Here is a 15,982-nt window from a genome sequence, read left to right as displayed (position 1 = left end):
TGCCACCGGGGGAAGCGTTACCGTTACCGGTTACCGGTGGTCGGGGGGGGCGCATGCGCGGGAGCGGCGGCGGGCGGGAAGCCGCATCCGGAGGCGGCTCGCCTCCTCTCCGGGCGCATGCGCGTTGCCGCCCCCTCTCGGCCGGCCGGGCCCCTTCGCCCGCCACCCGCCATCTTGCGAGGACCATTGGGGTTATTGTCCGCCGCTCGGGCTCGGCGGGGCCGGCCGCGCTCGGGCTGCCCAGGCGCTGACGGGGCCGCGGGGCCGGCTCGGCGTGAAGAGCCGGGGCGGGCGGGGGCGGCGGCGGCGCCATGGAGGATGAAATGCCCAAGACCCTGTGAGTGGGGAGGGGGCGAGACCGCCTATTGTTCCCGGCTCCGCGGGGAGGGGCGGCCCGGGCTCCCCTCACGCACGGTCCCTCAGGCCCGGGCGGCGCGATCGGGCCTCCGCGACGGGCAGCGGCGGCTGTCCCGGCCCCTCAGCCGCCTCGGTGCCAAGGGGGGCGGCCCCCGCCCGCCGCAGGGCTGCGGCCACCCGGCCTCGGCTCCCCTCACGGCGGGCCGGCCCCGGCAGAGCCGGGGGGAGCCCGGCCGGGCCGGATCGAGCCCCTCCGCCCGTGCCCCGCTATTCCTGTCTCCTGCCTTGCTTCCCAGTGCTGTTCACCGGCTTTCTGCCCCCCGCCTGGGGCTTTCTCCCGGGCCTTTCCAGCTCACGTCTGGAGGGAAGCGGGCTGGGGAGATGTACCCCCCCCCGGTACTTGCTCCTTGTACATTTTCGCGAGCACCTGGCTGAATTTTGCCATCTCTGGGCTATGTTAGCACCGTCAGCTCCCGGGGGTGCCTGGGGGGGTGCTGCCCTGGCCTAAAAGCTGGAGCCCGACTGCGATGTTCAACAGCTGGATGGAAATAAACGGGGGGCGCCCGCGAAACCGGCCCTTGTCCCAGTGTTCCAAGCATGCTGCGAGCCTGTTATTTCCCGAGGAACTAATGGTAGCTGTAGGGCAGCCCTGTTAAAATCATAAACGGGGTTCCTTAATTACAAGCAACTTTTCTGGCGGTGTTAGGCAGCTGACGCCCGCCGCTGTCAAGAGGCTTTTGGGCTTTCGGTCGGCTGTTGCTCCTGCAGCTGGCTGTGTCTGAAAAGCACAGGAGAGCTCCTGTGCACCTCTTGCTTGTGCATTTCTCTCCTCTTCTCTGGCAGGCGTTTTCTGTAGCGGTTTTCCTCGTTTAGATTGGGGAAATCACAGACTCCGGTCTTTCTATTCCACCTCAGTGTAAGCTTTGATCTCTGTTTCGGTACAGGAGTTGAGGGGAGGAAAGACAGGAGGGGGACGGAATCTTGCCAAGGTGAGGGGAAAGTTCTGCCCTTGGATGATGGTTGCATCTACCCCGAGGGTTGATAAATGATTTGGCTGAGTGACTGCAGGAAAACAAGACTCTTACGTGACTCATGCCAGCTCCTCTGGTCCAGGCTTTCCCGAGCAGTAAACACTCTGTCTGTCTCCCTGTGTATACGATCCCGTTGTCTTTCTAGTGCGTGCATTTTGGGAACTATTCTTGGCGTCTGCAAACATGGGTCAGACCTGTTGGCATATTTACATGCTTATTTAGAAAAATGTTCCCCCCCCCCCGTCCCAATGAAATCGTTGTCCAGAGTTTAGCGGTCTCAGCAGTACATGGGGTGTGCTCAAGGGGATAAATTACCTGCCCTTGAGCACGTGCGGCTCATCGCATAAACACGGCCGGCTTTCTGAGCTGCAGAACTGACTGTTGAGCAGAGTGCTGAGAACGGTATTTGAATCACTCCGAGTGACTTTCTCAAGTCATAGGGAGGATTGTCACGAGCTGAATTTCACAGATTGGGTTTAGAACCAGCAGCTTGAAGGCAGAAAGCGCAGCTAAAAAGAATCTCTTTCCAGCTCGGGTCCGAAGCATGTGTTAAATATTCAATTGCACGAGGATTTCTGTAGGTAGTGCTACAGAAACCCCATCGGGACGTGGGTTACGGGGCTCCCTCCTCACTTGCGTTGTCTTGCTGCGTCATGAGAGGCCACCAAAGTGGTCCGCAACGCACGTGCCTTTTCCTTTAGTTCCCGTAGCACGTTTAGGTTGTTTTCTGGAACGGATTCCAGATGTTGTTGGAAGTAACTTCTTGGTTTTGCCATTTCCATGTCACCTGTTTCTTTGAAGGGGGCTGTTAGAGCCTTGGCGTTTCTTAGGAGCTGTATTACTTATGTAAATGATTTCCTGGATAGGCAGCTCGTTTTCACGTGGCTAGTGACCTTCCTTGAAAGCCACTCTTCAACGGCAGAGATTATAAATTTGAAGAGCGGTTACAAGGCAGACGGTGTTTTTGAACTTTACAAAGACCTCTTGTTTGTATTTTTCACATAAGTACGTAGATGCTTGTGGAATATGTGTACTTCTACTTTACTTTGTGTGTCTAAAAGGATGCAGAAGTGCTAATGCTCAGTAGTTTGGTATTACTTTTCAAGAAGCTGTATACTGATCAATGTGCAGTGAGTAAATGGAGTTGTCTGCAGAGTTTGCCTTGTATAGTATAGTCCTTCACCTGCAAAGAAACGTCAGCCGACTCATTAATGAGAATCCAATTAGCAGGAAAGAGGGATGGGGAAGGTGCAGGAGATGACAGAACTGTCAGGGGGGATGGGTCTCCTCCTGTATTAGCTGGCCGTACCTGGCAGGGTCACCTCGGCACTCGGTTATTTCTTGTATAACTGGTCCTGGACAAGGTCCGGGTGTGCTGGACCCTGCCCCTGTGCCAGCTACACGGAAACAGAGCTGCACCGGAACTCCGTGGAAAGGTTAGGGTGGTCAAAGAGTTCGAGTGTGGCACGGGGAGAGTACATCAGAGAAAATAACACAGGGATTGTTGCTCGGGGGGTTACAGCTCTGTGTTTTTCCCATCAATCTCAGCACGGTTGATAGCATCGCAGGAGTCTGTAGTTTGTCAGCTGGTGGATGGGAGAAACCTCTCCAGACTTGCTGGCTGCAGAGAGCGAGCAGCAGACGTACGCAGCTAATTGTAATGAGGTTATGCTGACAAATAACACAAGAAAAACACTGCTGAATTTGTACAACGTTAAGCTGTTTTTCTGAGTGACCAATGTGCTTTACGATTCCCCCTCCTTTTTTTAGCGTTTTGCAGGACGCTCTTGTTCTGTGTGTCATTACTGCTTGCGTGGCCGTGCGTGCAGAGCTGAGCTTTGTTTTTACCTTTGTGCGGAAGCAAGTAGGTCAACACCTAGTACGCAATTACACTGCTCTCTCGTGCATGTGTATGTATGCATATATGCTGCTGCATTGATCCTTCGAGGATGCATTTTGAAAGGTCTGGCCGTGCAGAGTTTCATGGGGCTGTCAGAGCTCGCTTACCTAAATCCTGCTTTTTCCAGCTAACTCCAGTGTAAAGGTAGGGAATGCTTCAGGAGATGCCTGTCTGGTTATCGGGGTGAAAATCCAGCAAGAGCGCAAAGGTCAGGGTGTAGACACTGTGTCTAGGAAACTTTCAGTTACAAGTAAACTGTTAATAAACTTAGACCTAGGAGGTGACGTGAGAGTCTCATCGCTTTAGTGCTTTTGCTTATTCATTATCCAAATGGCGATGATATTAAAAAAAAAAAAAAACAGAGTGGAAGTCTCGCTAGTTATGACTCCCAGTTGAAGTTGATGCAGGGTAGAATGTCCTGGTGTTATCAAGCACAAAGTTAATTGCCTTAATGGAAGTGGACTAAACCCTCCTCTGTTTAAGGAACCATTGTCAGAAGTGCAGGAATTGCTCGCTTTGTTGAGCGAGAGGATGCCCGTGACGATCTGATTCTGGTGAAGCATGTGTTGATTTTAAAAGGGAATACGATTCTGAGTCCCACCTAAAATAGTTGTTCAAATTACTTGCTGGGTCATTCCTGACAGGAAAACAGAGGCTGTGTGTCTTGTTCCCCCATTCTCTCTTGCTAAACCAAATACTGGAGTGCATCCATCTCTTCAGGAAGGCTGTTCACAGCCTTGTGTCAACAGAAGGAGCGTGAGAAGTCACTGGGTTTGCTGCCTTGTTGTTTTCTTACAACATCTTTGCAACCCTTGCAGCGAGACGGGGAGGACTGCTGATTTATTGACGTGGTTTCAGCAGCGCGATTTGGCTGCGGTTCTCATTGCGGAGGCCGTGGTTTGCCACATAACGTTGCTTTGCGGAAAGGTGCTGCCACACCTTTGGAGCTGAGGTTTTGCTGTGTGCTTTTTTTAAAAATCCTGTGACTTGGGCTGAACAACAACAACAAAAAAAACCCACCTGTGGATCAAGGATGATCTTGGTCTCTGAGAATGCCAAAATCCCAAATCGGAGCAGGGGTTCGGGTTCTGTTTGTGCTTGAGGAGGCTGATCCTTTCAAATGGACGAGGATGGAGGAGCACGTTTGCCCTTGGTTGTTTTGAGGCAGATCTCATGCTTTCAGACGATGAGTCTTTTTTTAAAAGGAACTGATGAAATAATTTGTAATGTGCTTGCTGCCAGCTAATCTGCCAGCACCAGACTGAGCTACTGGGACAGCTAGGGAAACGGTGCTTGGTGAACGATGGCAGCGTATGGTTATCCTAACTGCCGTTTCTGTACATGGAAATCCATTTGGTAGGTCGAGTTGTCCACATCTGGCTTTCCGTTCAGCTTTGAGATTTTAGAAGCGCAGACCTTTGGTGGGACTGAGGGCAGGTGCTGTTACTGCCCACTGTCACCGAACAATTTCTGCCCCATTGCTCCACGAGTTGGCACAGAGTCCTGCCGCACGCTTCATTTCGACAGCCTAACCTGGCGGGTTGGGTGTTCGGGGAACAACTTTGGGCTGTGTTTGCTCAGTTACCGACGAGCAGACTGGAGCGTCAGGATGACTTTTAACTTTTTATTTGATCCTGTAGATATGTGGGGAACCTGTCAAGAGATGTGACCGAAGCTCTAATCCTCCAGCTGTTCAGCCAGATCGGACCATGCAAAAACTGCAAAATGATAATGGATGTAAGAGCCTTCACCTAATGATTTTCACGTTTCTCATAACTGATGGCTTTGGGCCGTACTTGCGTGTTTCAGAATTCCACTGGAAATACGGCATGACCACTTTAAAGGGGTGTAATAAGGCTGGAGATTAGAGTCATGTACTTTTGGCATCATTTCTGCCTCGTCTCTGACGTTAAATTTAAGGATGGGTGGATATTGCGAGAGGGAGTGAACAGGTTAATATATGTGGGTGTCATAGACGAGATGAGGTGAGATAAGTGCTTCCTTGCCTTACTTTTACCTTTCTAACGCAGAACTGAAACCTCCAGGAGCACTGTTTGTGCATTGACTGTGGTCTCAGTGTAGAGTAAAAACACCTATCTGTGTTGAGACATTTAGACGTAACGAAGAAGGAGCTGAGTAGAGTAGTGAGGGGACAGTTTTAAGAGGTTTGTATCAGTAATCCTTTGTTTGTTTCTTTTATCAGACAGCTGGAAATGATCCGTACTGTTTTGTGGAGTTCTATGAGCACCGGCACGCGGCTGCAGCACTGGCTGCTATGAATGGCCGGAAGATAATGGGTAAGGTAAGCTGTCATGTCTACAGGGTGAGTTGGAGTTGAAAAACAGGCTGTCTGAGATGGCGCGGGTGAAATATCCCTGGGGGAAATACCACTTTGAGACAAAGTGGATACGCTGCAAACATTAGGCGCTTCGTTTGGATGGAGGTCTTAACATGACACGCCTAAGGAGGAGAGGTGTTTGACTGTCGTAGGAAGCATGCAGAGGGAGGGGGGGATGTAGAACTGGGGAGGGCTCAGAGACAGCGGGCGCGAGGAATATTTTAACTCTGCCGACCGTATTAGGATAAGGTCTCTCTCTCCCCGCCCCTGCAAAAAAACCCAGCCAACCAAACCAAATTCCCAGGCCAGGTCTGTTTCCCGTCTTTGCTCTTAACCGGTGGAACACAGTTTGGAAGAACAAACCCTCTCCCGAGAAACGTGTCTTAAACTTGAGCTTTCACCCCAGACTTCCACGTCTGGTGCCCCCGTAGTGTCAGAATGAAATGCTGGAGGTATCTGAGCTTGGTTGGGATTTGCTTGATCTAACGTGAGCGACTAACGTTTGCAGGAGGTCAAAGTGAACTGGGCGACGACCCCCAGCAGCCAGAAGAAAGATACCAGCAGTAAGTGTCGCTTACGCTTTGAGTACGTCTTTGATTTGTACAAGTAGTTTTTAAACATAAACAGTAAGCATCGTACAATTATATGCAGTAATGTTTTGATCGTAATCCTAAGATATTATTTAATGTGTTTGTGTTAATAAACTTAAGAACAAATCTAATCTTTGTCATCAGGTAGTACCGTTGTCAACACACAGCGTTCACAAGGTAATTGTATCTTCTTACGCATAAAATGAAATCTCTCAGGGGTATTCACTAACCACCTGAAGCTATGTATGGGGTTTTGTTCGTTATTAATTTATTTTTTTATGGAAAGACTTCCCTCTCATTTCCCTGTAGCATCAGAAAGTGATCTAGTGTCCACTGTATAGTTCTGATGCTAATCTCCAGCTGTTTGTCCTGAGCGCAACTGTAAAAAAAACAAAACAAAACAAAAAAACCCCCTTGTCCCCTGCTATGGAGGCAGAATAGTTGGCTCCCTGTGAGACTGCAGTATGCGCTCCTGCAGATGGGCTCCTTGGGAGTACCTAGACTGTTTCCAAAATTGGGCTCCGTCGCTCCCCGCTCATGGCGAGCCTACGGACTGCTGCTGTTTGCGGCAAGCTTTGAATTTCTGCAGGCCGGTGGGGCTAAACGACATCGGTATCTGAGCGGAGTCGAGAGTTTCGTACCTGCTGTAGTACCAATAAGTACCAATAAGTGTATTGCTAGGGTGGTATGTGACGTATTGTTTGATTGTAGTGGAAAACTCCGTAGATACAGGACTGTTGTTCCTCTCGGGTGCGTCTTTTTTATGGTTCTGACGTAAATTGAAGGGATTACTGTTTCCATTCTGTTGCCTTCAGTCTTAGTTCACTTGCACATGGATTCACACACATTGAATTCACATGGATTCACATGGTGTATTGGCTGGGCAACCAAAACTGTTGGCTTTTGAGAACTCAAATGCTTTAACAGCAAACTGTTGCAATGCAAGGTATTTTTTTGATTTGTTCTTCACAACCTATGGTGTTAAACCAGATATCGTGGCTAGGTTCGAAACACGTCCTGCTCTAGAATGAGTGTTATCCTGCGTTTCTTGAATCTGCTAGATGTTTCAGTTGACCAGACTTTGAATAGCTAGTTATCTCCTGCTGCGTCAAAGCTTAACACTAGCATATGGAGAGAAAGATTTTCGTGTAGTCTTGGCACAGTAGTTTAAGGCTTTGTACAGTAAACGCTGGCTGGTCTTAAAAGCAGTTTGTAAAATACGAAACGTAAATGCCATATGTCACGGTAGTATCCTTAAAACCACTGGCTCTGTAGCGCTGCCAAGCAAAGGATCTGTTACGGACAGCAGTAAATTCTGTTTCATAGTAAACTCAAGTCTTCATGTAGTTTTTAATAATAGCTGGAAAGCCGTGCGACGTGAGATTGCTGTGCTCTGTGTGCGTGTGTGCGTGTGCGGCTGGGGGTCGTCTTCAAACATTAAGATCCTTTTTTCTCTTTTTCCCAAAAAGACCATTTCCATGTCTTTGTCGGAGACCTCAGTCCAGAAATTACAACTGAAGATATAAAAGCAGCTTTTGCGCCGTTTGGAAGAATATCGTAAGTAATTTCCTAGGGCAAATGAACTAAAAGTTACCTCTCCTAAATGGAGGCAGCCTTATGTTTCAGTAAGTAAAGAATGAGAGTTGTCGCAGTGCAGGAATATACATTCATCTGTTCGTACAGCGACTCGAGCCTGAACAGTCGGGCATTAGGCAGGGACGTGTAACCCGATTCCTTTATAGTATGTTCTGCTTTCCTAGAAAAGTTGCATCCAACTTGCTTTGGTTTTATGCTCCTTGCCTTGTTTGGCAAAGCAACGCTGGAAAAAATTGACTCCTAAACCTGGGGTTTGCATTTCACTGGCCCTCTCAGCGATCAGATCGCCATCACGCTGTACAGCTTGTGACCGAGTCTGTTTGCACGTTCACGTCTTGTGAGGCTTTGGATTTTTTTGTTAGCTGTGGTGTGCCAGCCACCAGTAGCCAATGTTTTTTTGCAGTTAAATTCCTATTTCCCACAAAACGAACCTTTTTTTAGCACAAGACTCGTTGAGGCGCCCGGAGGCTGCAGCTAGAGTGGCCTCGAAGTGTTTGGCGCTGGGTCAGCGTAAGCCCTTGACCCAAAGAGCTCGGCCAAAACCACGGGGCATCTCGGGTCAAGGAGTTGCACTCATCCCAGCGGTGCAGAGCGATGGCGTAACAAGCGAACGTGTTACAAACGGGGAACGGTGCTCGCAGGTCTCCGCCTGCCAGTTTGTTGCATTCAGGGTGTAGCAGAGTAAGGAGCGGTTCGTTCATTCCATCCTCCAAATGTAAACCATTAATTTTCCTTGTAGTGTTGTCTGTACTGGACATTGAAGTTTCTTGATGGTGATGTAAGAGAACATAGAGTGCTTTGGCGTGTTGTGTAGTGAAGCATTTAATTGAAGTAAGTTTGTTTTTTGTTTGTTTTTTTCCCCTCAGAGTCCAGTGTATTACTCTTTTAATGCCAGCTTGATTTCCTCTCATGATAAGGTTTAAAAAAAAAAAAAAAAATGCTCTGAATGTGACTTGCTTCAGACAACTATAACGCTTGACTGCATCTTTTGTAATTGTCATCTAGGAAACGCAGAGGGTCGGACTCCTTAAGGAGAGTCAATTTATCCTCTGGCCAAATGTGGTCTGGATGGAAGGGATGAGGGACTCTCAAGTAGGTCTGAACTGCTGGAATGAGTGCGAAAGGGAGGCAGTAAGAGACAGCCGCGGTGGTGGGACTGCGGTGGAGCAGTGCCAGGGAGTTTGCCCTAGCTGAGTCAGCGCTGGGTTTCTGAGGTGACAGTTCAGTGGACGGTCGCCTTTCAGGAACGACCCCCCAAAAAAACAAAACCCCTCCTGAGCTTGAAGCAAAAAAGTAACGCCTGAATGTCAGCTAGGGGAGTATAAAATCACAGTGAGCATCGGTCCGTGGGCCGCAGTTCTGAGGCCGTGCTCATTGTCCCATCTTTTCTAGAAGAGCTTTTTGGACGCAGAGCTGCTGCTGCGTGGTGGTGGTGACGGGGAACGGGGAGCAATGCTCTTGCTTTTGGGGTACGCAGTGCGCAGCTGTGGAGCTAACACACGGAAAACTCGCGGTTTGCCCTGGCTCAAACTGGCTGTTCAGAACGAAACTCAGTCCTTTTCCTCCCACAAAAGCAGTAGATTAAGAATTGTCCCCGTAATGACTCCTTTGAACTCTTGTTCCAAACCCAAGGGGTTCAATAAAGCCGAAGGGACCTAAATTTTCTCCTTGTTTAAATTTAACCTGGAAAAATATTGCTACTGTTTCATAAGTCGAATGAAGTTACTTGACTTTACCTGTTCTTCATCTCTTCATCAGTGACTAGTTTCTGGAAATGTGGTGCTAACGGAATATTTCATTATTATTATTATTATTATATTTATTTATTTATTTATTTATTAGTTTATTTATTTTTAACATTGTCTTCGTTGGTGCTAAACTGAGCTTTTTTTTTATGACACCGAGGTTGATCTACTGCATGATTAGCACATAAGAAATTTTGGTAATTCTTTGCATTGGGATTTTTTAATCACTGTAAAAGCACACTTTCATTGTGGTTTCCTTTTATGCTTGCTGTACGCATGTTTTCACTTGTTCTCAAGTCTTTATTTTCAAAGTTTTCAGTTGAGGGTAAGTAGAGATGAGTTTTTCCCCCCCTCCCTCTATAGGCTCTTCAGAGCAAACCGATCTAAGCTTACCAAAGTGGCTCTTCTCAGGCAATTTGTAACGTATGACCCAAATTCTGACCTAACCCAAGAAGGGGGGGAAGAAAAAAGGGGGAAGGGGGAGGTCTCACAGAGAGGAAAGAAACAACATTTCTGCTGTAGCTTTGGGAGAGGTATTTTCCTCGGGCCTGCGGCGATGGCATCAGCGCTATGGGCTAACGTACGCCAGAATTAGGCTTATGATGCAGCATTTGCCGCTACTGTCAGGCTGAAAAAAACGAGCGTAACGAACCTTCTCTTCACCGTGACTTTTCTCGCCAGTCTTGGAATGCTAAATGTTGTGCACATGTTAACGCTCGTTTCTCTGAACCCCATTATTTTATACAGCCGTAAGTTACATTGCATGACTTTCTGACTGGTTTTATGTTGTTGTTTCTGTTCTTTTAATGCCTGTATGTGTGGGGCAAAGGAGGGGAGGAGAGGGTGGCCTGTAGGCGAGAGCATCTCGACCCTCGGCTAACTTGTACGCAAATTGCCTGAGAAACGCTGTAGAACGGCGTTCCACGAGTGGGGTTTAGCTCTTGTAGCTGGGTTCTCTTTTTAACTCAATCTCAAATAATAGGGCTCTGGTTATTTTGCAGAGTGTCTCTGAAGAATGGACAGAATTGCCATGGCTAACTACAAGCTACAGTTCACAGTGGACAAACGTTGTAGTTTTCTTATTTACTTTTATAAATCTTCTTTTTTTTACTTTTGCTTTTTTTGCCTTTTTTATATCTCGTAGTTTCCAATCGGTCCTGTATGATTGCTATTGTACAAATGCAGTTTAAATGATGTGTAATATGTAGTTTAAGACGTGAATGTTTCGGTGTTTTATTTTCTTCAATAATTTCTGAAAATGTCAATCTCTCAAAATTTACAGCTGCCCACAGTCCAAAAAGGGGGTAACGAATTGACCCGAGAAAATTAAAGAATTCGGTTAACAGGCGACGTATGCCTTTTAATTCCTATCTTTTTTCATTTTTTCTATTTAATATTTTGAATGAGTAGGTAGAATGTGTTGGCAACTAGCGAGTTTAAAAATTGCACGGTTAAAGAGAGCCATTCAGCTAATGTTAGTCAGCTACGTGCCTTAAGTGATTCTTTTGAATAGCTGCTTTGACCATGCTTTGTGTCTTAACAGTCTGTAAAAGCATTTTGAAGCGGGAGCCAACTGTCGTAAAGTACATACGTTTGTTAGAGAAGCTATTGATTTGCATGTTTACACAATTAAGTTTAATTTTGCTACTACCTGGCAAAGCATTAGTAAAGTTCTGTTTAGAAAAGAAGCCTTTTGCTTTGACTGTGTTGCTGGTGCAATAAACAGTTGACGTTAGTAAAGGTGAAACATGAAAATAAGCTGTACGTGTGACTCGAGTTGTCGTTTTAGTAAGGCGGTCTTTCGAAGGCGCTGAACTGGCTCTCGTTTCTGCTTTTTAGAGACGCACGTGTGGTTAAGGACATGGCGACGGGAAAATCTAAAGGATACGGCTTCGTTTCCTTCTTCAATAAATGGGTAAGCTGCGGCACGGTCTCGAGCGCCCCTGGAAAGCAGACGATGATTTTCAGCGGCCGCTGCGGGGAAGGAGTACTGTCGGTCCCCATCTCTCTCCGGCGTTGCCTTCCCTGCCTTTCGAGGGGGAAGCTTTTCTCTCTCTTTGTTGGGACGCTCTACCGCTGCTTTAGCATTTCTAAAGCACGTGGCGAGTGACATCCAAAGGAGCGATGCGTAGAAATGACAGAGAGCCGACAGTACGTCTGTTGTAGATCGAGAGGGTCTCGGCTGCGCTCAGCGAGGCCTGACAGCGTCCTTCGTCCTGCCTAAAACCGCTTCTCTTGAAGTAGGATTTCTTCTGGCACGTTGCGAGCGTCGGGCAGGGCGGGCGCGCGGCGATGTCGTTCGTTTGGCTCTGTCGCAGAAGGAAGAGATGCCGACGGCGGGTTTTTCTTCTCTCCCTCTCTCCTGGACAGGATGCAGAGAATGCTATTCAGCAGATGGGCGGTCAGTGGCTCGGTGGAAGGCAAATCAGAACGAACTGGGCGACAAGAAAACCTCCGGCTCCAAAGAGTACATACGAATGTAGGTTCTCAATTCTTTGCGTCTTTGCACACCGCTCGCCACGCCCGTAAGGAGGAAAAGAAAAGGGCGGGCTGCAAGCCGTGGAGATTGTGGGAGGAGGGAAAGCGGGTCCTAAAAGCGAAGGCGCTCTCGAACAGTTCCAGACCTCCTCAGTAAAGCAGCTTCCTGCGCTACGGCGACTGTACGACTGCTGCGGGGGGGATTCCTTTGGCTGCTGCACGCTCGGGTTGGAAGCTTGCTTTCTCTCTAGACAGCTGGGACGACTCTGGCTTTTTAACCTTGCTCCCTCGCTTTTAGGGCTTTCTCTTGTGATACAAAGCGGGACTGTGTCAAAGAGAGCGTTTCCAGTGGAGAGATTTTAAATTAGGTATATCGGACCTACTTGATAGGTGTCTGCAGTTTGTGCTCGACACCTCGTGCCAGTCGGGATTAGAATGTCTACGTTACGTGTGTCTGAGCCACTGAAAAGCTCTGTAAAAATCTCTTTAAGCAAACGCCAAACAACTCTCTTACGACGATGTGGTCAATCAGTCCAGCCCGAGCAACTGCACTGTGTACTGCGGAGGTGTTACTTCGGGACTGACAGGTATCGTGGCTTCAAGCCTCCATCGCGTTGAATGTCTCTGAGTAACGACGGTGGTTGCCTCATTTTGACCTCTCTTTCTCCCTGCTCCAGAACAGCTAATGCGCCAGACCTTTTCTCCCTTCGGGCAGATAATGGAAATTCGAGTCTTCCCAGATAAAGGCTACTCCTTTGTACGGTAGGCCGTCATGCGGTTTGCGTGTTGAGGAATTTAATAAGAATTACGGGGTCGCATGCTTTGGCTGTCAGCGGGGCACGGGTGGGTGTATGCCGAACTTTACAGCAGCCCTCTCCGACAGCAGCCTGCTCCGGGGAGTGAGTTACGGCTCGTAGCGCTCTTGGCACAAGTAGGAAAAACCCCTTGCTGGTCTAAACTGGTGCAGTGCCCTTCATCGTAAGCGATCTCGGTCTGTTCCTCCTGTGTGATCTCACAGGCAGAGTTAGAGAGGCAGACAGTCAGGTTGCAGGGTTGTTTCCAGAAGCGTCCTCATCTCTCCGTGGACGAGGCTCCAGATAACGAGAAATAATTATAAATTGACTTGCTCTCTTTGCCGCTGAATTTTCCGATTTGTTTAGGGAGAGTTACGACACCGAGACAGGCAAAGTGACCGTAGCCTAGCTGTGGGGGCGGCAGGAGGACGTGTCTGCGGTCGGGCTGGTGTTCTGACGGAGCCCAGCTCCGTGCTGAGCTAGCGGGGACTCAGGGGGTCACTTCTGGCTGTTCCTCACCGAGTGACTTGTTTATATTGGCACGACTTCTATTTCGACAGGTTTAATTCTCACGAGAGTGCCGCACATGCGATCGTTTCCGTCAATGGAACAACTATAGAAGGACACGTGGTGAAGTGCTACTGGGGCAAGGAGACGCCGGACATGATCAGTCCGGTCCAGCAGGTCAGAACTTCTCCTCTGCTAAAGACGACGGCTTTGCTCGTTAGGCTTTGCCATTAACCTGTGTGCGTAAAGCCCGTGTGCGTGCCGGTTAGAGACTTGGCGTGGCACGCGTCGCCTACGTTACAGCTTATTTCGTCAGAGCGTAGTTCTCTGAGCTTACAATCAAAGATCTTAAATCCCGTGGAGCGTGTGGACTCCCGTTACGGAAAAACACGCGATGGAGAAAGCTCGCAGAACACCGTCCAGCCCGTGGCGTGTCTCCTCTGGCACGAGGGTGGCCGGAGCTGCCGCGCCTGTTCCCCGCATCTCTGCGGATATTTGAGGCGGTGACCGCGTTGCTGATTGGGGTGGGGGGCTGCGACGGGGCGCTCTAGTAATTAAATGCTCGCTGACTCCAAAGGGGTGCCTGGCTGAGCGCCTGCCTGGCCGTTTCAGTGCCGTTTTTTGGCGAGTGCGGTCGTAAGCCCCCGTCGGAGTCCGATGTAAATGGCCGCTCTCTCGGGCGCCGCTGAACACCCGGGTGTTTGCCCTTGCAGAACCAGATCAGCTACCCGCCGGCGTACGGGCAGTGGGGCCAGTGGTACGGCAACGCCCAGATCGGTCAGTACGTCCCCAACGGCTGGCAGGTCCCCGCCTACGGGATGTACGGGCAAGCGTGGAATCAGCAGGGCTTTAAGTGAGTATTTTGAGCTTTTTCATCCCGTTTTCCCCCCCGAGGGAGGTGACAATCCGAGTCGGTAGCAGCGTAAAAGCTGCCGAGGCGTTCTGGCCCGTCGTTCCTCGGAGACTTGGGACGAGGAACGCAGGACGGGCCCCGCTCGGAGAGCGACCCCCGTTAAGCTCTCCCTCGTTCCATTTGCCTAACGAAGTGTTTGGTTTTGTTTCCCCCCCGCCCTCACCCCGCCAGTCAGACGCAGTCTTCGGCAGCGTGGATGGGCGCCAACTACGGCGTGCAGCCGCCGCAGGGGCAGAACGGGAGCGTGATAACCAACCAGACGGGATACCGCGTGGCGGGCTTCGAGACGCCCTGAGGAGGAGAGGAGTCGGGGGAACCGCCGGGAACGTCGCGGAGCCTCGATCCACTGGATTATCCACCGGATAAATCCACAGGATTTATCACCTCGAGCGTCAGATACGATGTATTTATTTAAGAGGGAGAGAGAGAGAGAGAAAACACACAACAAAAAAAGCGTTTTTAATCATGAAATTTGTCATCCGCATTGTATTAAAAAAAAAAAAAAAGAACAAAACCAAACCCGACCGCCCAAACCCCATGCCACGCGATGCTGGATGCCTGCCAACTTCTGCCTTCTTTTTTTCCTCCTTTCTGTGTTTCTCAAGGATCCACGTTTTTAGAAACACAGCGAATGCAGGGACTACTGCCGCTGAAAATCGGGGCAGCAAATTGCACAACGTCGACTTCCCCCCGCCCCCCCCCCCCCCCCCCTTTCCTTTCCTCGGAAGTAATGCGCCGTTCTACTTTGCATTCCGAACGATTTAAAAAAAAAAAAAAAAAGTATTATAAACCGTTGTACAACGAAAACCAGAAGCCAAAAGCGTGTGAATCTTGAAGCCGCCGCCTCTTCGGCCTTTGCACCGTCTGTTTTAAAAGAGCCGCCGTCTCTCCGCTTTTGTTACACCGGGGGTTTTTGGTTTTTTTTTTTTTCTTTTTTTCCGAGGATAAATTATTCCTTTACAGCGGTTTTGTATCTCGGCGTCTTTTTCGGGGTCGTCTTTGCCTTACGATGGGGAGAGGGGGACGGCGCCCGGCCCCCCCCCATCAGCGAGGATTTCCACCCTGGGACAGCGAAAATCCTGTGACTAAAATGTGACAAATCCCTTTTTTTTTTTTTCTTTTTTTTTTTGTTTTTTACCGATTTCTACCTTGCCACGTACCGATTATGTAAAATATCTTCGCAAATTAATAATTTTGCACAACCGTTAGCCGCCTTTGTACGTTTCCTTATTTAAAGGTAGGAGGCTGAGTCCTTTGAGCTGAATTACGCCTCAAATTTTTTTTTTTTCTTAATTTTTTTCTGCATGCGGATATCAAACAGACTCTCTGGTACTCTTGGAACGCCAAATTCATCTCTTGGTTTTTAAATAATTGGATCAAATTCCCCCTGATAGCCCGGATCGTCCTGTGACTGCGTTTCACCCGACTAGTGGAAGTGCAAGACCGGAGCTCTGCAAACCTGGTCTTTTGCAACGTTCGGAGGCCAAAAAAAACCGACTTTTTCTGTCCTACCTCTTGACCAGCCTTCAGAAAAAAATGCAAAAAAAAAAAAAACCAAAAAAAAAGGGAAAAAGGAAAAAAAAAAAACAAAACACAAACCTGAAGCTCGTTGTGTGCTCTCTTTTCTTATTCCGTGTCCCCGCGGCCGGCTCTCGCCCTCCCTGGGCCGAAGGGGGCGGGAGGGCAGCGGCTGCTCGGGGAATTTGGGGGGAAAAAAGCCGAAATCGGTCAAG

The 15,982-nt window shown here is 49.0% G+C and overlaps 1 protein-coding gene across 4 annotated transcripts; it reads left to right on the top strand.

The window, feature by feature from the left end:
* The first annotated feature begins 140 nt into the window (after positions 1-140).
* On the top strand, positions 141-15,831 carry TIA1 (TIA1 cytotoxic granule associated RNA binding protein). Of its 4 annotated transcripts, XM_072846057.1 has the most exons (13): positions 141-337; positions 4,929-5,025; positions 5,492-5,590; positions 6,135-6,189; positions 6,361-6,393; positions 7,686-7,773; positions 11,397-11,472; positions 11,928-12,036; positions 12,527-12,622; positions 12,713-12,797; positions 13,390-13,513; positions 14,050-14,189; positions 14,421-15,831. In XM_072846057.1, exons 1-13 carry the CDS (start codon positions 312-314, stop codon positions 14,542-14,544), a joined length of 1,152 nt encoding a protein of 383 aa, XP_072702158.1. In that variant the 5' UTR covers positions 141-311; the 3' UTR covers positions 14,545-15,831. The 4 variants fall into 4 exon arrangements, with proteins under 4 accessions (XP_072702158.1, XP_072702159.1, XP_072702161.1 ...); XM_072846058.1 differs by lacking the exon at positions 6,361-6,393; XM_072846060.1 differs by lacking the exons at positions 141-337; positions 4,929-5,025; positions 5,492-5,590; ... (1 more) ...; positions 6,361-6,393; positions 7,686-7,773 and adding an exon at positions 8,592-8,643 and having other exon boundaries at positions 14,421-15,830.
* Positions 15,832-15,982: the final 151 nt, after the last annotated feature.

This window comes from Ciconia boyciana, chromosome 25 (genome assembly GCF_034638445.1).
Source record: "Ciconia boyciana chromosome 25, ASM3463844v1, whole genome shotgun sequence".
Lineage (NCBI taxonomy): Eukaryota > Metazoa > Chordata > Aves > Ciconiiformes > Ciconiidae > Ciconia > Ciconia boyciana.
Note: the sequence above shows the minus strand (reverse complement) of the source record. Positions and strands in the feature narration are given on the sequence as shown.

Coding starts and splice junctions, on each gene's coding strand:
- TIA1 (XM_072846057.1), top strand. CDS start 312: ATGGAGGATGAAATGCCCAAGACCCT. Junction 5,591..6,134: donor GCCGGAAGATAATGGGTAAG/GTAAGCTGTCAT, acceptor TAACGTTTGCAG/GAGGTCAAAGTGAACTGGGC. Junction 12,037..12,526: donor TCCAAAGAGTACATACGAAT/GTAGGTTCTCAA, acceptor AATCTCTTTAAG/CAAACGCCAAACAACTCTCT.